At 43.5% G+C, this 21,651-nt stretch overlaps 2 protein-coding genes and 1 long non-coding RNA gene across 6 annotated transcripts in view; 2 read left to right on the top strand and 1 right to left on the bottom strand.

Annotated features, from left to right (window-relative positions):
- LOC116065151 (scavenger receptor cysteine-rich type 1 protein M130-like) overlaps positions 1–21,651 on the top strand; it is a 90,574-nt gene that overhangs the window by 10,345 nt on the left and 58,578 nt on the right. For 2 of the 4 annotated variants that reach the window (XM_035998613.1, XM_035998618.1), the window contains exons 3-7: positions 130–225; positions 6,818–7,140; positions 17,714–18,010; positions 18,693–19,007; positions 19,099–19,395. In XM_035998613.1, the coding sequence (XP_035854506.1) occupies positions 140–225; positions 6,818–7,140; positions 17,714–18,010; positions 18,693–19,007; positions 19,099–19,395 (1,318 nt within the window). In that variant the 5' untranslated portion in view covers positions 130–139. Of the gene's footprint in view, positions 1–129; positions 234–6,817; positions 7,141–17,713; positions 18,011–18,692; positions 19,008–19,098; positions 19,396–21,166; positions 21,497–21,651 lie in introns of all 4 variants that reach the window. The other 2 variants (XM_035998621.1, XM_035998615.1) reach the window with 2 other exon arrangements.
- LOC116065149 (scavenger receptor cysteine-rich type 1 protein M130-like) overlaps positions 1–21,651 on the bottom strand; it is a 151,464-nt gene that overhangs the window by 88,289 nt on the left and 41,524 nt on the right. The window lies entirely within an intron of this gene.
- Positions 19,421–19,558, top strand: LOC118494468. The gene is made up of 2 exons (XR_004896608.1): positions 19,421–19,450; positions 19,499–19,558. It is a non-coding gene; the product is annotated as an uncharacterized LOC118494468 (long non-coding RNA).

Below are 21,651 nucleotides of genomic sequence, written 5' to 3'. Positions count from 1 at the left end.
AACAGTGAGTTACATTACAGTAGATTATTACCTGGATGGCCCTGGCTGGACACTGAAGAAAGCAGCTGCTGCCTGCAGAGAGTTGGACTGTGGCTCTGCTGTTTCTGTAGGAAAGACAGAATGGTACAGATCTGTGTGGATGATCAGGTCTGACTGTGTTCAGTCTGGATCTGCTCTGAGGGAGTGTGCATCATCAGATTCCTCTTCCTCCATCCTGAATCTCACATGCTCAAGTATACCCATCAATAGTGGTTAAATTGGCTTTTGTAGGGAGGGGGAGCCCTTATTTACAGTGAATGGTCATCATTCAAAATCGCGCCGTAAAATGACTTAATGTGTTTTTCCACCAAAGGGGCTCCTTTTTCAGTATTAATGTGTAAGGTAGGGTTGATTAGTTATTCAAACAAAGAAAAATACTTTACAATTCACTTACTTATTATTATTTTTTTTACCTTTAGGCTAATGTTAACAGGCAGGCAACGGATTTCACCCTCGGAAAATGTATGAAATTGACCATGTTTGAAAATATTGGTTGGCAAATATGTAAACATCTTTTTAAACAAGAAAATTATGTTGATTTAAGAGAATCAGGGCCAATTTCTATATCACCATTTTTTAAAGGCTCTGTTTTCTGAAGTGTTTTCCCGCATTCAGTATCTCCGTTGATGATTCATTAAACCATAAAACATTTGATTCGGCCGGAAAAAAAAAAGTCAAAGGTTCAAGACTGTGAACAGAAGACTTCAGTGGTAGCTGCTCGATCGCTCTAGCCGTTATTCAATCTCATATGCCATGTATTTACCAAGAGATGAAAAATAATTCAAGTTGAATAACAATATTTGGTGCCAGGGGCGTTTCTAGGACTTGAGGAGGTTCGGGGCTTAGCCCGGACCCATTTAAATAAACTGAATGTAATGCTAAACAGCGATTGGCTTGCCCAGCTTGTTAATAGCCAGTGTATGTTCATTTTAGCTTCCAGTTTGTAGATGTAATTTAGATGGCGCCAACATTTGGCCTAATCATAACTAGTCTGGTAACTCAAAGGCCAAGGTTTGGTTTCCAGATTTGTTTGGTGACTTATTCAATTCAATTCAATTTTATTTATAGTATCAAATCATAACAAGAGTTATCTCGAGACACTTTACAGATAGAGTAGGTCTAGACCACACTCTACAACAATTCCAATAGTTCCCCCAAGAGCAAGCATTAGCAGTGGCTATTGCGACAGTGGCGAGGAAAAACTCCCTTTTAGGAAGAAACCTCGGCAGACCCAGACTCTTGGTGGGCGGTGTCTGACGGTTGGGGTTATGACGGTACGGGATGTAGCGTGGCACAGCAGAGCATGGGTGGACGCGGTGGACGCAGCAGGACGTAGCCAGACATTGCAGGGAATCGCAGAGCGTAGCAGGGTGTAGCAGGTCCATAGCCACAGCTGCACCCAAGACCCAGGTCTTGGTGTCGCCCTAATCCGAGGCGATGTTCTGGGCGAAGAAGAAACATAAGGACTCCGGGGAGTAAACTCCCCAGAGCTAGGTTAGTAACAAGCACTTCTGAGACAGGATGTGCATAAAAGGAAACAAAAGAAAAGAGCGTGTCATAAGAAGGAACTTCCTCGGCAGTCTAGAATTATAACAGCATAACTAGGAGAGGCACTATATTATTGATTATACGATAGGTAAATCTGATGACTGTAAAGAGAAGCAGAGAAAAGCAGGGGTGCTGTGTCTGCAGCTGTACATCCTGCCCCGCCGGTCTAGGCGTTCACTGCAATTCCTCACTCCCTAACTATAAGCTTTATCAAAGAGGAGAGTTTTCAGTTTAGTCTTAAATGTAGCGACGGTGTCTGCCCCCCGAACCCAGATTGGGAGCTGGTTCCACAGGAGAGGAGCCTGATAGCTGAAGGCTCTGCCTCCCATTCTACTTTTAGAGACTCTAGGAACCACAAGTAACTCTGCATTCTGGGAGCGTAGTGCTCTAGTGGGACAATAAGGTACTAAGAGGTCCTCAAGATATGAAGGAGCTTGACCATTTAGAGCTTTATAGGTCAGAAGAAGGATTTTAAATTCAATCCTGGATTTTACAGGAAGCCAATGGAGAGAAGCTAATACAGGAGAAATATGATCTCTTTTCTTAGTTCTTGTCAGAACACGCACTGCAGCATTCTGGATCAGCTGGAGAGTCCTAAGGGACTTATTTGAGCATCCTGATAGTAAGGAATTACAGTAGTCCAGCCTGGAAGTAATGAATGCATGGACTAGTTTTTCAGCATCGTTTTGAGATAGGATGTTACTAATTTTAGCAATGTTACGAAGGTGAAAAAAGACTGTTCTAGAGGTTTGTTTTAGATGGGCGTTAAAGGATAGATCCTGATCAAAAATAACTCCTAGATTTCTGACAGTAGTACTGGAGGCCAGGGCAATGCCATCCAGAGTAATTATATCTTCGGCTAATGAGGTTCGTAGGTGTTTTGGGCCCAGCACAACAACTTCGGTTTTGTTTGAGTTTAACATCAGGAAATTGTAGGCCATCCATGATTTTATATCTTTAATGCAAGCTTGAAGTTTAGCTAGCTGGCTGGTTTCATCTGGCTTGATTGACAGATATAATTGGGTGTCATCCGCATAACAGTGAAAGTTAATTGAGTGTTTCCTAATAATATTGCCTAGAGGAAGCATATATAAGGAGAAAAGAATTGGTCCAAGCACTGAGCCTTGAGGAACGCCATGGTTAATTTTAGCGTAATTGGAGGGTTTATTGTTAACATTAACAAATTGCGATCAATCAGAGAAGTAGGACTTAAACCAGTTTAGTGCGATTCCTTTAATGCCAACTAAATGTTCCAGTCTCTGTAAGAGGATGGTATGGTCAATAGTATCGAATGCAGCACTAAGATCTAATAAGACAAGTATGGAGACAAGTCCTTTGTCTGAAGCAGTTAGAAGGTCATTAGTAATTTTCACCAGTGCCGTCTCTGTGCTATGATGCATTCTAAATCCTGACTGAAAGTCCTCAAATAAGCTATTGCTATGTAGATAATCACATAACTGATTAGCGACTACTTTCTCAAGGATCTTGGAGAGAAAGGGAAGGTTAGATATAGGTCTATAGTTGGCTAAGACCTCAGGATCGAGGGTGGGTTTTTTCAGTAGAGGTTTTATCACAGCTACTTTAAATGACTGTGGTACATAACCTGTCAATAAAGACATATTTATCATATCTAGCAATGAAGTGTTAACCACGGGTAACGCTTCTTTAAGTAGCCTCGTTGGGATGGGGTCCAAGAGACAGGTAGATGGCTTAGCTGAAGAGACCTTTAGCATTAATTGTTGAGGGTTTATAGGATAAAAGCAATCTAAGTATATGTCAGGTCTAGTCGTTCTTTCTAGCAGTCTGTCAGTTAAAGGTGACCCATTAGAGGTTGGGGGCAAGAGGTGATGAATAGTATCTCTAATTGTTATAATTTTATCGTTAAAGAAACTCGAAGTCATCACTACTCAGAGCTATAGGAATAGATGGCTCAATAGAGCTGTGGCTATCTGTCAGCCTGGCTACAGTGCTGAAAAGAAACCCTGGGTTGTTCTTATTTTCTTCTATTAGTGATGAATAGTAGTCTGATCTGGCCTTTCTTAGGGTCTTCCTATAGGTTTTCAGACTGTCTTGCCAGTCTAAACGAGATTCTTCCAGTTTGGTGGAACGCCATTTACTTTCAAGTGAGATTTGCTTTAATTTACAAGTTTGGGAGTTATACCAAGGTGCTAGTTTCCTTTGCTTCATCGTCTTCTTTTTAAGGGGAGCAACAGAGTCTAAAGTAGTCCGTAGGCAGGCCGTAGCACCGTCTACGAAATTATCAATTTGAGAGGGACTAAAGTTTACATAAAGATCCTCTGTTATATTACGGCACGGTAATGAGTTTAGTGCTGTTGGAATATCTTCCTTAAATTTAGCTATAGCACTGTCAGATAGGCTTCTAGTGTAGAAGCTTTTATCTAATTTCGTATAGTCGGGTAGTAAGAATTCGAAAGTTATTAAGAAGTGGTCTGATAATAAAGGATTTTGCGGGAATACTATTACGTGTTCAATTTTGATGCCATATGCCAGCACAAGGTCGAGGGTGTGGTTAAAACAGTGCGTGGCCTCATGCACCCTCTGACTGAAACCAATTGAATCTAGCAGTGAGTTGAAAGCAGTACTAAGGCTATTGCTGTCAACGTCCACATGGATATTAAAATCACACACAGTAAGTACTTTGTCTGATTTAAGGACTACGCATGATAAAAACTCTGAGAATTCCGATAAAAATTCAGAATATGGACCTGGTGCTCGGTAGACAACAACAAATATAATAGGCTGTACTGTTTTCCATGTTGGATGCTGAAGATTAAGAACGAGATTTTCAAAGGAGTTATAATTTAGTTTAGGTTTAGGATTAATTAACAGGTTTGAGTCAAATATGGCTGCAACTCCCCCTCCTCTGCCTGAGCCTCGTGGAATTTGAGTATTAATATGAGTGGGAGGAGTGGCTTCATTTAGACTGACATACTCTTCATGGCCCAGCCATGTTTCAGTTAGACAGAATAGATCAATTTGATTATCGGATATCAATTCGTTTACTAGTATTGCTTTAGAAGACAGAGATCTGATATTTAGTAGACCGCATCTAATTTTCCTATCCTGTTCTATCATTGCAGTGGTAGTTGTAATTCCAATTAGGTTGTTAAGTATTGCCCCTCTTTTGGTTACCTGTGATTTAACTGATCTGAGTCGAGTTACAGACACTGTCTCGTTTTTTGGGGCAGGTTGTGGCTGACGTGAACTGGATGCTAAATTGACTATGTTTGCAGTCAACTTCTTATTACTTAGGGGATTCAACACTTTGTATGGTCTATTGTTGATTATAACTGGAATAGTACTAGTACTACATGTTACCCTGCAGAAAACATTTTCAGATTCATTCACTTGTAAAGTGCCATTAGGATCAATACCTGGGGGGCATGAATCTGTGATATTTTCAACAGAATGTCAATACTTAACTTTCAGTGTGGCCGTTATGTTGTCAGATAGCAGCCTGGCTCCATGTCGGTTTGGGTGGAGACCATCATGTTTTCAGCAGGCTGGGCTGGGCCTGCTTATGATGCTGGGGGGTCTGGGTCCACCCCCAGAATTTTTTTTAGCATTAAACACTTCATTTCCTGCATTGTGGTGAATTTCTATGTACCTATTTCTACCTTTTTCTGAATCAATGTCTGAAATATCTTTACGTAAAGGGAAACATTACAATCCAAATATGAAAAGATAATAGAATATATTGCAATAAAGCTCTTACGCATTCTGTATAGCTTTCATCTATTTAATCTCCTTTAGATCGACTTTTCTAATTATATCTGGGTCAGCACACATGTAGCTAAGGCATCATTTATTCTTCCCTCCTCTTTTGCATCTTTTGTTGAGGAAGTAAGCTCCTTAAATGTGCATATGACAATTATTCACCTCAATGATACATTATTCATTTTAATGAATTAATAAACTCCTGGACTGTAATATTTCAGATGTTTGAGCAAGATTTCTGCTCATGTCCAAAACTTTGGGCACATTCAAAATATAACTAATCCCAACTGTGTTCTCTGATATTTGGAGGAGTCGTGATATTTTGTCAAAAATAAAGTTAAAATTGGCTATTACAAGAATAAAGTCACTATATTTCAGAAAATAATCTACCTGCACCATAGTCTGCTGTGCAATACGTGATTGCTCTGCTGATGCGGTAGATCTCAGACCTTCTGATAGACGCAGAGCCCTGTTTGAGACTCTGGTCTCTGAATGAGACAACGTTTAGGGAAGTGGCTGTACGCTGCACTACATCGGAGGTGGGAACCCGAAACTATGGCAGAAATACACAGAGCACAAACGATGGGACACATCTGCCCCAGCATGTCGACAGTATAGCGCGTCCATGAACCTGAAGCTACACTAAGCGACGTCCGGTTTCATATTTGTCAGTCAACTTTTCAAAATACATTTGGGGCTACACTCAAAACATTCGGCAAAATATTTGGTGCTGAAGGAGACGGAGCTGAGCTCCGGCAGGGTGTGTTGTGGACCTGAGGAGGCAGAGCTGCGCTCCGGTGCGCTCCGGCCCAATTTAACCTCTGCCCATCAGTGACATCATCTATGACATCATATTGACAGTGATGTACCCAGATTGACACACATGCAGCAGCTAGAATGGCAGCAGACTGTCTCCAGCAGCCATGACGGAGTCTGATGAGCTGCTGCCTCAGTAAATCAGCTGCTGAATGCACCAAGATAAAAAAAAAAAAAACAATAGTCAAGCCACCTACACATGATTTGTGGTAAAACCGCTCTGCGCTTTCTGTGCCTTTGTTTTCCTATTAGTAGAGCGGTGTAGAAACTCGAAGAGCTACCCTCAGCGTCTCACACCACTCGGAAGTGCTGCCAGACCCTGCTCTCAAATATCAAAGTATTTGAACTTTGACCTTGTTGCCGCTGACCTTTTGAGGAACAACCAATTGCTGAAGCAATGATGACGTATACCTATGCTGCGCTTTGCCTCTCTGCTCTGTGCCCTACCTTCCGGTTTTTGCGTGGATCATGTGTGGCCGGCTTTAAGTGTATTAAATGTAAATGTGTTGGTAACATTGCTGTAGGTTGTAGTGTTATAAAGATGTGTTCTGCTGTTAATTATCAACTCTGTTGGAACTGTGCCAAGTCCAGTTTGATTGCCTGAATTGTTGCTTCCTGACATCTTTTAATTTAGTGTCTGGTATCTTATCTCTCTCTCTGTTTTATCTTCTATCATCTCTCCAGACTCTGTCAGGCTGGTGAATGGCACCAGTCTGTGCTCAGGCAGACTGGAGGTGAAGACTAACCAGTCTACCCAGCGCTGGTCCTCAGTGTGTGAACATGACTTTGACCAGCAGGATGCAGAGGTGGTCTGTAGGGAGCTTGGCTGTGGGCCTCCTTCAGTCCTCCAGGGGGCGCTCTATGGAGAAGTGGAGCCTCCAATGAGGACCAAAGAGTTCCAGTGTGGAGGCCATGAGTCTGCTCTCCTGGACTGTAGAAGCTCAGTCTCAGATAGAAACACCTGCTCACCTGGAAAAGCTGTTGGACTCACCTGCTCAGGTAGGAGAGGAGCTGCTGCTTTGATTTGGTTAATTTTTGTTCCAACGAAACTCACTTTTTTGTTTTGCTGATGACTTTATGGTTTCTGTTCAGAGCCTATCAGGTTGGTTGAAGGAGCCAGTCGCTGTGCAGGAATACTAGAGGTGAAACATCAGGGAGAATGGAGGTCAGTGAGGTACCATGACTCTGACTGGACCCTGAAGACGGCAGCTGCTGCCTGCAGAGAGTTGGACTGTGGCTCTGCTGTTTCTGTAGAAGAGAGAGAAGAATCCTCAGTCAGATCTGTGTGGGCGATCAGGCTTAACTGTGTTCAGTCTGGATCTGCTCTGAGGGACTGTGCAGAATCACAATACTCTGACTACATCACGGATCTCACTTGCTCAGGTTAGCCCATCAGTGACATCATCTATGACATCATCTATGACAGTAATGTACCGAGGTTGACACACACATGTAGCACCTAGAATGGCAGCAGACTCTCCAGCAGCCATGACGTAGTCTGATGAGCTGCTGCCTCAGTAAATCAGCTTCTGAATGCATCAACATAAATATCGGTAGATATGAAACATACACCAAGATATATATATCTGTAGATATGAAACATACACCAAGATATATATCTGTATATAAGAAACATACACCAAGATGTATATCTGTAGATATGAAACATGGATGCTGCTTCAGGAGTCCCCTGGGCCAACCAGCAACCAGCCTGACAGGACTCCTTTAGCTTCATAGCTTTCAATTCAATGTGCTTTACATAAAACAATAAAACAGTTAGAAATTAATACAAGTTAATACAAAATTAAAAAGTTAATACAAAATTAAAAGCAATTCATACAAAATTAAAACAGATTAAATACAGTGCAGTGCAATGAATTAAACAAAGGTAGTATCGAAAAGAAAGGTCTTCAGCCTTGATTTAAAAGAGCTGAGCGTAGGTGTCGATCTACAGTTTACCGGAAGTGTGTTCCAGATGCGTGGTGCATAGAAACTGAACGCTGCTTCCCCCTTTTTTATTCTGATTCTGGGGATGGAAAGCAAACCTGTTCCTGATGATCTTAGAGGCCTCTGCGGTTCATATTTAAAAAGTAAATCCGAAAGGTAATTTGGCCCTAAACCATTTAGCGACTTGTAAACCAGCAGAAGAATTTTGAAATCTATTCTTTGGGGTATAGGAAGCCAGTGTAGAGACTTCAGAATTGGAATGACGTGATCCGCTTTCCTTGCGTTTATGAGGACTTGAGCAGCTGCGTTCTGAATCAGCTGCAGCTGTCTGACTGATTTTTTAGGGAGACCTGTAAGGACACCGTTACAGTAGTCTAGTCTACTGAAAATAAAGGTGTGGACAAGCTTTTCCAAATCCTGTTGACACATAAGTCCTTTTACCCTTGATATATTTTTAAGGTGGTAAAAGTCAGATTTTGTTATTGTCTTAACGTGGCTGCTAAAATTCAGGTCAGAGTCCATAATTACACCAAGATTTCTGGCTTTGTCTGTTGTTTTCAACATTATTGTTTGAAGCTGGGCGCTGGTTCTTAATTGTTCCTCTTTTGCTCCAAAAATGATCACCTCAGTTTTTCCTTCATTCAATTTAAGAAAGTTGTGGCTCATCCAATCATTAGTTTGTTCATTGCACCTAGCCAGTTTTTGTATTGGACTGTAGTCTCCAGGTGACATCGTTATGTAGATTTGTGTGTCATCAACATAACTATGGTAACTTATGTTATTGTTTTTCATTATCTGGGCCAGTGGAAGAATATAGATATTAAACACAAGAGGCCCCAGGACAGAGCCTTGGGGAACTCCACACGTCATGTCTTTGTGCTCAGAAACATAATTACCTAACCTAGTTTTCTAATCGATCCAAAAGTATGTTGTGGTCAACCGTATCGAATGCCGCACTGAGATCGAGTAATACTAGGACTGTAGTTTTACCACCATCTGGTCGTCGAAATCCCGATTGGAAGGCATCAAAAATATTGTTTAGTGATTTTGCTTAAAAGTGGAAGGTTTGATATCGGCCTATAGTTGTCCATTAGTGACGTGTCTAGATTGTTCTTTTTTAAGATAGGCTTGATGACTGCAGTTTTCAGGGCCTATGGGAAGATACCTGAGAAAAGAGACGTGTTTACAATCTGTAGAAGATCCAAAGCCAAACAATTCGAAACATTTCTAAAGAAATCCATCAGGAGAATATCAAGGCAACAGGAGGAGGTTTTTAGATTAGATTTAGGTTGTATAATGTCCTCTAGGTTTTTATAGGTAATCATTTGAAATTGTGTCATATTGGGATTTGTTTTGTCTGGACATAGTGACAACATATATCCTGTACTTGATATGGATGCACTGACAGTTTGCCTAATTTTTTAAATTTTTTCTTTGAAGAAGATGGTGAAATCGTTGCAGGCCTTGGTGGATGAAAGTTCAGATGCTACTGGCACTGGCGGGTTTGTTAACCTATCAACAATAGCAAACAAGGCACGTGAATTATTATTGTTTTTAGCAATAATATCAGAGAAGAAGGACCGCCTTGCATTCCTCAGTTCCATGTTATAAATGCGTAGTCTCTCTTTATAGGTGTCATAGTGGACCTGGAGATTGGTTTTTTGCCACCTGCGTTCAGCTTTTCAACACTCTTTTTTGGATCTTACATGTGTGACATTTCTCCATGGAGATTTGTTTTTGCTCGAGAGAACTTTGACCTTAGTAGGAGCAATGGCGTTAATAACGTTAGTAATTCTACAGTTGAAGTTATCTACGAGCTCAGTTACTGAGGCTCCAGAGGGGGCGGATGTGGAAGAGAAAAGCTGAATATATTTTTCACTGGTGCTTTCAGTAATGTATCGTTTTCCAATTACCTTTGTTTGAACGCTATTTTGCACAGAGATAGAGCTGTTAAAAGAAACACAGGAATGATCAGAAAGAGCAACATCATTCATCACAACCTTAGAAATGTTCAGACCTTTCAAGATAATTAAGGATGTGACCCTTATTGTGCGTAGGTTCTGTTACATGTTGAGTCAGCCCATAATTATCAAAGATACAGCACAGCTCTTTTGTCCCTTTATCCTGGGGCTTGTCGACATGGATGTTGAAATCACCAGCAACAATTACACAGTCAAAGTCAACACATTAAAGTCAGTAAAGTCATCAAAAAAGGCAGCACAATACTTAGGTGGCCTGTAAATAATTAGCAATATAGCTCTAGCGGTGGACCTTAGCTGAAGAGCCACATATTCAAAGGAAGCAAAATGTCCAACAGATATTTGCGTACATAGGAATAAGTCTTTGAACTAGAGATGCACTGATTGACCGGCCGGTGACCAGAATTGCCTGATTTTCACGTCATCGGCCATGACCTGTGACCTGCCGGTCAGTCTGACATATGCCGATTTTATGCCGGTCAAATTCACTAATTTTCCGCTATATGCATGTAGTAGCGGCGCACTGCCGCTTAATCAGCTGTTGAAATGTCTGAAATGTCATAAAGTCGTAATTATACATGGCTAGGCAGAGCCGTCTGCTCTACTGATCTCAGGCGAACAGTCAGCTGCTCTCTCTCCCCTCTGAGGCTGAAAGACTGGAACATGAAAACCTCACTCACGCGGGTCCCGTGAAATATGACAGCTACAGTTTATCGGAAAATAGCGTTGGGCACACTGATTTTGATGAATTTACTGTTTATCAGACCCCAGATGAGACAAGAAGCTAACGTTAGCAAACGTTGTGGTCCCTCTGCCTCTTACGCCTCGCTGGCCGCTGTAGGAGACAAAAAAGAAAAAAGAAAAAAAAGAGACACTGTATTCCTCCGACACGCTGTACTAATGTTACTGTTTAAAATGCTTTCTAGGTTAGTGAGGATGCATACCGCTCAAAACAAACATTAAAAATGTAGTAATCTTCCCTCGGTGTTTAGTTTTGTTGCTAAACTGTGTGTAAAATGAGCGGTGACGTTAAATCATCTGTTTCAGGTAACGGCACTCTAGGGTACTGTCTATTTGCTGGATTGTTCCGAGGTAACCGTCGGTAGCTAACGTTAGCAGACAAGCCCGTTGACAGCAACGATAGTGTTCATATTTATGCACAATGACACATAAAGCAAACTTGCTAAAAAAGGAAATACACGCTGTTTTCAGGTAACGTTACTGTTGACGTTCAAACAGGCCTGTGTGTGTGTTGTGAGAAATATCTTTATACTGCAAGGCTATATTTATTTTATTTTTATTTGTTATTTATATATTATTTTATTGCCATTACCTGTTTTCATACATAAGTTTAGTTTGCTAAATATATAAAAAAAAATTTTAGTTATATAGGATATTGGATGTGAAAAGAAGGAAATGGTTCTTCCATAACATTGCACTTTAATTGTGTGTGAATTTCCCACACCAGGAGTAATTTATTTAGTTCTATTTTATAGTGATTGATTGTCTATTAAAAATGTTCTATGTTCTATGCAAAATGTAAAATTTTCTATTAAAGAAAAGATAAAAAATAAATATTTGTGTGTGCTGTAAAGTGGTTAGAAAATATGAAATTGGAATTGGCTAAAATCGGTATCGGCAGGTCAAACTCAATGAAAAATCGGAATCGGCCTAAAAATTGTCTATTATTAGTAATGACTGAAATGATGTAGCTGGTCTGTGGACCAGCAGAGTTATGTGTAGAGGAGAAGGAGGTTATTGGAGAGTGCGTCTGGGAAGCGTATTTGGGGATGTGTTTTCGGGATGCAAACCGTCAGTCATAACTGTGTGTCTGCAGGGCATGCCGTATATTGTCACATAGCATCTGGCTGCCGCGTGCATTGGGGTGAATCCCATCCCTGCTAAACAGGGAGCCACATTCCCAAAACAGATTAAATTGTCAATGAAACCTATGTTGTGAGGGTTGCAGGTGATCTGAAGCCAGGTGTTGAGGCCGAGAAGTCTGCTAAAAAGTTATGTTCCGTGACCTAGAGAGGGAAGTGGGCCCGAAATAAAAACCAACATTTTAGTGCTCTTTAAAGCATCTATAAGAGTGTTAAAATCTTTCTTTGTGCACTCACTTTCATGGTAGGACATGTCATTGTGTCCACAGTGGACCACGATACGTTTAATGGACGTTGGGAATGAGGGTATCAGGTCCACAGTTTTAGCCAGGATGTCTGCAACCTTGGCTCCTGGAAAGCAGTGTGTGACAGCATTAAAAAAAACGTATGCGCCGGGGGATGGAGTCACCAATAATTATTGTGGTTGGGGGGAAGAGTGGACGAGGAGTGGGGGATTGTGGATGGGCAGTGTCATGAAGAAAACTGTCAGTAACGGTTTCAGATGGACAAGGAAGATAAGATTGCTTACTCGTATTGGTATTCAATCCATCCGGGCAGTGGAGACCACCAGAGCGTCTGATCACCGCTTCTCTTAGAAGCTTTCGACGTGACGCAGCAATCCTCTCCTGTGACGAAAGTTGGCCAGCCGGTTCTGGAGTCTGAGGACCACCAGCCACCCGAGGAGGAGACATCGAGCCGTGGGGAATCACAGCAGCTACCTCCAGGAGGGTCGATCCACGACCATGGGGAACCACAGCATCTGCCACCGGTGGGGTCAGTCCGTGACAGGCCGCCGTAGCCACTCCATCAGCCGCTGATGGATTAGAAGCTCCGGCAACCCCACGTGAGCCAGGACAGTTAGCCGTGTTGACATCCCGCTCCGACAATACCTTGTAGCAGTTAGAGAGGCTGATGGTGGCTGGTGTTAGGGTCCCACAGCTCCGTGTCGTGGAGGGCCGCCGAGAGGGTCGAAATTCGCTGCGACTGGTTGTGACCCACATCCAGGCAGGCGGTCGGCAGAACCTGAACTCTGGACAGTCTGAACTACAGTTAACCAGCAAGCATCCGCGACACTCAGCAAGTTCAAACGTGTTTAGTCTTTCTAAACCGTTGGTCCGTCGGTCCTGGACGTGGCCAAGCCAGTGTCGTGTATGGTTGCAATTGTGCTGCACTAAGCTAAATGCTAAAGAGGAAAAGTTGCCGATTCTGAAGCGAGTCATCTGGCAGAGTTTTACCGGCAGGTTAATGTGGACCTCCGGGTACTGGCACCATTCATTTGCATGTACGGTTAGTACAGAAAATTGGCAAACTTTCCCTGAAGAGAGAGGCGCTGCTACCTGCTAACTAACTGTTAACTGTTATTGTGTTCACTGTGGTTTAACTCGGAGCTGTCCAAAACGTCCACTAAAGTTCGGGGAATACCACCACCTTGACTGTGAGAAAAGCGAGTAACAACGGGAACAACTGGACGCTGTTTTTAACCCTCAGCTTCGGTTACGGAGCTGGATCAGGAGCTAAGCTAAGTGCTCCTAAGCTACCTGGTGCTCCTAAGCTACCCGGCTCCATGGCTGCTTATACATCTGGATTGGACAGCTCCGAGTGAAACCACAGTGAACACAATAACAGTTAACAGTTAGTTAGCAGATAGCAGCGCCTCTCTCTTCAAGGAAAGTTTTCTGTACTAACCGTACATGCAAATGAATGGTGGCAGTGCCACATTAACCTGCCGGTAAAACTCTGCCAGATGACTCGCTTCAGAATCGGCAACTTTTCCTCTTTAGCATTTAGCTTAGTGCAGCACAATTGCAACCATACACGACACTGGCTTGGCCACGTCCAGGACCGACGGACCAACGGTTTAGAAAGACTAAACACATTTGAACTTGCTGAGTGTCGCGGATGCTTGCTGGTTAACTGTAGTTCAGACTGTCCAGAGTTCAGGTTGGCTTTTAACTGGAGTACTAGCCACCAGGCTAGTTGACTGAAGGCTGGATGCCCTGGCCTTCTCAGTGTCTTCAGCACAGGGGTGGGAACTTGGGGCAATATAAGCTCTGGAAGTGGGAGCAACAGAGGCTCTGGAAGTGGGAGCAATAGAGGCTCAGGAACTGAGGGCTGTGGTGCAATTTCAGGAAACACCATGTTGTGGTATGATGAGACTGAGGGAAAGCTTAGACAACATCAGGTCATTCATAGGTCACAGGTCACGGGACAAGAAGATTCAGCCAGTCTCTAAAAACCAAACCTCTTCATGTATAATTGTTGTTCTCTACAGATTCAAGGAGTCTATGTAGGCAGCTACATGATGGGAATGTTTAGTCTCAGGACTGTCTCCTTCTCGAGGTGAGTGGGCCAGCCACACTTTAGCATACTTCCCAGAGAGAGAGATAGGCTGAACTAGGCTTTAGTATCTGTGTTTACAGCACCTGCAATATCTTTGTTTACCTTAAAGTTTCAGCAAAACGTAATGCCTCCAGCATGAATACACCTTCAGGAAGACAAGAAATTCAGAGAGTTGGGACAGCGCGGCACAATAACTCATCGTGGTTAAACTGTACTTTTAAATTTTTTGGGATAATTTTCTAAACAGATTTATATTGTGGGTCACGGATCTTTTCTGAAAAATAAGAGTGAAAATGTTTGAAATTCTCTGTATGGAAAGCAAAGATTGTTGAGTACTTGAGCAGAAGGAACAGATTAAGAAATATGCAGATGATGATGTCATGTTATTGTTTGAAAACACGTTGAAAGTGTTAAAAATGGAAAACAATTGTTAGAGTGTATTAAATGTAAATGTTACATTTAATCGTAACGTTGCTAGGCCTGAAAAGTTCACAATGTCCGTGTGTGTCTGTGTTTACAGACCTGCTGCTTCAGCCCAACATCTCTGTTTCCTCCTCCACGGACGGGATCTCCAAAGCCCGGCAGCAGGGGTTCCAGCTTTTCAGGGGCTCCACCTTCACTATCAGCTGCTCCATCAGAATCAGAATCAGAATCAGAAAAAGCTTTAATGCCAAGTACGTTTACACACACAAGGAATTTGTCCTGGTGCTGTAGGTGCATGTCACATTAAAGCAACACGCACAGACACACCGAGTCGCCATAAATGCGGCGCCAAAACAACTCTCCCTTAACTCTCGCAGGGAGAATACAGCATCACATGAGGAGAGGAGAGGGAAAAAAAAGCAACTCACAGACTATCCTCATAAAGATAAGAACAGTGTGGGAACAGGAAAAAAACCTCAGCACATAGGCACACAAACAGTACATTTGCACTGCTGAACATAACATAACATAACATAAATGTACAGTTGCACATTTGCTGCGAAGGCGTTGGACTGGGGAGAGGGTAGGTTGGGGGAGTTTGGCCTGCTGAGAAACGCACAGCCCGGCAGTCCCACTAGTGGCCCAGTCCGCAGAATGTTATAGCGAAAACACAGCACGTTGCCATGGTGACACCCTTGAACAGTCCAGAACCGATACGACAATCAGCAGGCAGTGGGGGAGACGGGGGAGGAACCAAGAGCATCTCGCTTGCAGAGCCCCAACAGGGTGACTGTTTGTTCCAAGATACGGCCTTGGCAAGGCCGTTCAGGATAAGGGAGCCGAAAGATTAAATTTGTTTTGTCTACGCGAATGGCTGCTCTAATTTAAACATTCATTCTATTGTCCAACTACACACTGTTCAACTGGTCAATTTTTCTTTCCAAATCCATGACCTTCCTCATGATGGTATCCAAGCCGCGGGTCATTACCATGTTGGTTTCCATCACGCGATTAATAGTTCCAGTTTGCAAACTGATCGCTTTTCCGACAGCTTCAGTCAGGCCAGGCAGCTTCCTTGGGCTTTGGACAGCTACCAAAGTCTTTCCAATTCTTCGATAAACCAGAGCGAAGCATCCTCCAATCAGCAACATTCCAGTTATCAGGGTTCCAAATAGGTAGATATCCTCAACGTCCTCCACGGAAAGAGCAGAGAGATACACGACACGCCATTTCTCCCAGCCGTCCATCGTATACCCCGCAGCAAACGTCCCGTCAGGACATGCTGGCTCACCCGAACCAGTGCTCCTCCTCGAGAATACAGTGTCAATTGCGTTGAGAGACCAGTTAATCAATTCCATGATTTTTAGGTATTTGTAGAGCCTTGCAGGGAGAGTCTCTAAAAAGTTAACAGCAGACAACACAAGACAAGATAGCAAGCAGGGTAGGCCTGGGAGGGAGAGGGAGAAAAAGCGACCGCCTTCGCTGAGAGCTGGAAAGAGAAGCCACAGTACCCAGGAGGCTCCTTCCAGCTCACATTCACCTCCTCCAACTCAGCACACAACTCCACCCAGCCAGCTGTCAATCACTCTGCACACTTCCAGTTTCCTGCTGCAGAGCCCGCCCACCAAGGAACATACAGCTGTGTTTATCATCTCTATGTTTTCTCTCATAACTTCTCCTCTGAGAGCCGTCTACTCTCTCTCACTGTCTCAGGTAAGCTGACTGTTTACAGGTTTGGAGAAGATGATTGGTCCAAACTGAGTGAAAATGATCAGCTAAGCACGTTTCTGATGCTGTGATGACTGTCATCGTGTTGCACATGTCATATAGTAACCAAACTTATACAAGGTATATGAATGGCAACAGCAAACAAACTGAAGGTCAGAGCATGTTTGGTTACCAGATTAACTCTGGTTCTCTGAGACAGAGATATGGTTCACATCCCAAAGTGCAGGAGGACCGACACCCCAAAGTCAAATCAGTTTTATTTCCACAGATTATTCTCAGAGGACTTTATAATCTATTATAGTCTCTGTCCTCAGAGCCTCGATTCAGATAAAGATATGAAACATACACCATATATATATATATATATATATATATACATATATATATATATTAGGGTTGGTACGGTTCACAAAATCCACGGTTCGGTTCGTATCACGGTTTTAAGGTCACGGTTTTCGGTTCTGTACGGCTCTTGTTGTTTTTTCTTTGAATCTTTAACACTCCAGAAATATACTTCAGCATATGATATATAGCTAAAATTAGCATACTGAATGCATGTTGCACAATACATGCATACAGTGGCAGTTCTATCTATTGTTTTATTTCCACTGTCATCATAGGTAACATGAAATCGAAAATGTTCCCACACACCAGAATATATACGACGCTGGCGCATCCTCCAACTCCGGGCAGCCTTCCTCATCTCTCCCACTTACCATTTCTGCATGTGACATGACCTGCAGCACTCCACACTCCACCTGAGGAGCGGTCGGCTCGGCGCCTCTCAAAATCTGACAACAATCTTTTAAACTGACCTTTGTCGATCAAAAAAGCAGACTCAGCAACTGTATGGCCTATTTCTCGCTTAAAATGTTTTCAGAAACACTTTTCCGTGAACTATTTTCATAAAATACGAGATCATATTCAGAACGAGACGCCATTAGAGTCTGTTTCGAAATTTGGGAGCAGCAAGAGCCACGTGACGCCTTCGTCCAATCAGCTGCCATGTGTTGCGTTCATCACACTCACCCCCCTCGTCGTTTCCAGTAAGTGTTTTAACATAGTTGTCGAAAGTGGGCACTACGGCAGTAAGTGGTTAGTGCACATTAACAGTGTACTGACGAACCGTGCGACACACACACGCTCCGAACAGAGACATGCGAACCGAGCGGTTCGGATGTTTTTTTATGAACCGTACCACCTCTAATATATATATATATATATATATATATATATATATATATATATGTTTATACTCTGGTTTCTGTTCAGAGCCTGTCAGGTTGGTGGGAGGAGACAGTCGCTGTGCTGGAACACTGGAGCTTAAACAGGGAGAATGGAGACCAGTGAGTTACACTACAGTAGATTATTACTCTGACTGGAGCCTGAAGAAAGCAGCTGCTGCCTGCAGAGAGTTGGACTGCGGCTCTGCTGTTTCTGTAGGAGGGAGAAAGTCCTCAGACAGATCTGTGTGGAGGATCGGGTCTGACTGTGTTGAGTCTGGATCTGCTCTGAGGGAGTGTGCAGCATCATCTTCCTCTTCCTACATCCTGAATCTCAGCTGCTCAGGTAAGACCATCAGTGACATCATCTATGATATCATTTATGACAGTGTTGTACCCAGATTGACACACATGCAGCAGCTAGAATGGCAGCAGACTGTCTCCAGCAGCCATGAAGGACTCTGAGGAGCTGCTGCTCAATACATCAGCTGCTGAATGCACCAATATAAAATAAAAAAACAATAGTTAAGCCACCTACACATGATTTGTGGTAAAACCGCTCTGCGCTTTCTGTGCCTTTGTTTTCCTATTAGTAGAGCGGTGTAGAAACTCGGAGGAAGAGCTACCCTTGGCATCTCACACCACTTGGAAGTGCCGCCAGACCCTGCTCTCAAATATCAAAGTATTTGAACTTTGACCTTGTTGCCGCTGACCTTTTGAGGCACAAGCAATTCCTGAAGCAATGATGACGTATACCTGCGCTGCGCTTTGCCTCTCTGCTCTGTGCCCTACCTTCCGGTTTCAGCGCGGATCATGTGTGGCCGGCTTTAAGTGTATTAAATGTAAATGTGTTGGTAACATTGCTGTAGGTTGTAGTGTTATAAAGATGTGCTCTGCTGTTAATTATCAACTTCTATTGGAATTGTGCCAAGTCCAGTTTGAATCACTGAATTTTTGCTTCCTGACATCTTTTTTTCTTCTGTCTGGCGTCTTTTCTCTCTCTATTTTATCTTCTAATATCTCTCCAGGCTCTGTCAGGCTGGTGAATAGGACCAGTCTGTGCTCAGGCAGACTGGAGGTGAAGACTAACCAGTCTACCCAGCGCTGGTCCTCAGTGTGTGAACATGACTTTGACCAGCAGGATGCAGAGGTGGTCTGTAGGGAGCTTGGCTGTGGGGCTCCTTCAGTCCTCCAGGGGGCGTTCTATGGAGAAGTGGACCCTCCAATGAGGACCAAAGAGTTCCAGTGTGGAGGCCATGAGTCTGCTCTCCTGGACTGTAGAAGCTCAGGCTCAGATAGAAACACCTGCTCACCTGGAAAAGCTGTTGGACTCACCTGCTCAGGTAGGAGAGGAGCTGCAGCTTTGATTTGGTTAATTTCTGTTCTAATGAAACTCACTTTGTTCTTTTGCTGATGACTCTGACTTCTGTTCAGAGCCTGTCAGGTTGGTGGGAGGAGCCAGTCGCTGTGCAGGAACACTGCAGGTGAAACATCAGAGAGAATGGAGACCAGTGGGTGGCTATTATGACTGGCCCCTGAAGCAGACACCTGAGATAGCAGCTGCTGCCTGCAGAGAGTTGGACTGTGGCTCTGCTGTTTCTGTAAAAGAGAGAGAGTCCTCAGTCAGATCTGTGTGGTGGATCAGGTCTAACTGTGTTCAGTCTGGATCTGCTCTGAGGGAGTGTGCAGCATCACTTTACTCTGCCTACATCCTGGATCTCACCTGCTCATGTAAGCCCATTAGTGACATCATCTATGACATCATCTATGACAGTAATGTACCCAGGTTGACACACATGCAGCAGCTAGAATGGCAGCAGACTGTCTCCAGCAGCCATGACAGAGTCTGATGAGCTGCTGCCTCAGTAAATCAGCTGCTGAATGCATCAAGATATATATCTGTAGATATGAAACATACACCAAGATATATATCTGTAGATATGAAACATACACCAAGATATATATCTGTATATATGAAACATACACCAAGATATATATCTGTCGATATGAAACATGTCTGCTGCTTCAGGAGTCCCCTGGGCCAACCAGCACCCAGCCTGAAAGGATACATTCTTCAGCTTGACAGCTTTCTGAGCCACTGGTTTTCACCAGCAGGTTTTTTGATTGCTACCATAACAGGCACCAATGACCAACTGGCCACAACTTTGAGCAGCTCAGCTCAGCCGGGAGCTTGTTAGTATCTCCTCTCCCAAGTGGCATCCTTCACCCTGTGAAACTCCTTCAAAGTCGAGAGTCCAGCCCCTATCCCTTTTAGAGTTTAGAGATAATTTTCTAAACAGGTTTCTAATATGGGTTACAGATCTCAGAAAAATAAGAAAGAGTAAACACGTTTGAACTTGTCTGTGTGGAATACCTGCCGGTGGAACCAGGGGTAAAGAAACTAAAGACTGCTGGGGCTCTGGAACTGGGGAGTGTGTGCCGATGTGGACAATTTGCAGGGCAGTGAAGACTCAATGGAGCAGGGCAGTGGAGCCACCAGGATGAGGCGCCGGTAGCCATGTCGACCACTTCCCCTTTCACAGCCTCCACGGTTCCCAGGGAAGATGGCCAGGCAGATCCCCACAAAGCACTGCTGAGTGCCATGGATGCTAGCTGGTTAACTGTAGTTCAGACTGTCCGGAGTTCAGGTTGGCTTTTAACTGTAGTACTAGCCATCAGGCTAGTTGACTGAAGGCTGGATGCCCTGGCCTTCTCAGTGTCTTCAGCACAGGGGATGGAACTATAAGCTCTGGAAGTGGGAGCAATAGAGGCTCAGGAACTGACGGCTGTGGTGCAATTTCCGGAAACACCATGTTGTGGTGTGCTGAGACTGAGGGAAAATTTAGCCAACATCAGGTCATTCATAGGTCACAGGTCAGGGGACAAGAAGATTCAGCCGGTCTCTAACAACCAAACCTCTTTTTCTCTACAAATTCAAGGAGTCTACGTAGGCAGCTACATGATAAGGGAATGTTTAGTCTCAGGACTGTCTCCTTCTCGAGGTGAGTGGGCCTGCCACACCTTAGCATACTTCCCAGAGAGAGAGATAGGCTGAACTAGGCTTTAGTATCTGTGTTTACAGCACCTGCAATATCTTTGTTTACCTTAAGGTTTCAGCTAAACGTAACGCCTTCATCAGGAGTTTAAATACACCTTCAGGAAGACAAGAACTTCAGAGAGTTGGGACAGCACTGCACAATAACTCATCATGGTTAAACTGTACTTCCTCGTTAATTGTCTCCTCATTTGCGTGTTCATTAAATGCTTCTGTGTAAGTCATCAAGGTCTCCCGAACGATAGCAAACATTGTTGAGTACCTGAGCAGAAGGAACAGATTAGAGAAATATGCAGATGATGATGTTGCGTTATTGTTTGAAAACACGTTGAAAGTGCTAAAAATGGAAAACAATCGTTAGACTGTATTAAATGTAAATTTTACTTTTAATCATAACGTTGCTAGGCCTGACAAGTTCACAATGTCCGTGTGTGTCTGTGTTTACAGACCTGCTGCTTCAGCCCAACATCTCTGTGTCCTCCTCCATGGACGGGGTCTCCGAGGCCCAGCAGCAGGGGTTCCAGGTGTTCAGGGGCTCCACCTTCAACATCAGCTGCTCCATCCAGCCACAGTACCCAGGAGGCTCCTTCCAGCTCACCTTCACCTCCTCCAATTCAACACACAACTCCACCCAACCAGCTGTCAATCACTCTGCACACTTCCTGTTTCCTGCTGCAGAGCCCGCCCACCAAGGAACATACAGCTGTGTTTATCATCTCTATGTTTTTTCTCAGAACTTCTCCTCTGAGAGCTGTCTGCTCTCTCTCACCGTCTCAGGTAAGCTGACTGTTTACAGGTTTGGAGAAGATGATTGGTCCAAACTGAGTGAAAATGATCAGCTAAGCACATGTTTCTGATGCTGTGATGACTGTCATCGTTTTGCACATGTCATATAGTAACCAAACGTATACAAGGTATATGAATGGCAACAG

This window comes from Sander lucioperca, chromosome 2 (genome assembly GCF_008315115.2).
Source record: "Sander lucioperca isolate FBNREF2018 chromosome 2, SLUC_FBN_1.2, whole genome shotgun sequence".
Taxonomy (NCBI): domain Eukaryota; kingdom Metazoa; phylum Chordata; class Actinopteri; order Perciformes; family Percidae; genus Sander; species Sander lucioperca.
This window is presented reverse-complemented; position numbering and strand designations above follow the sequence as displayed.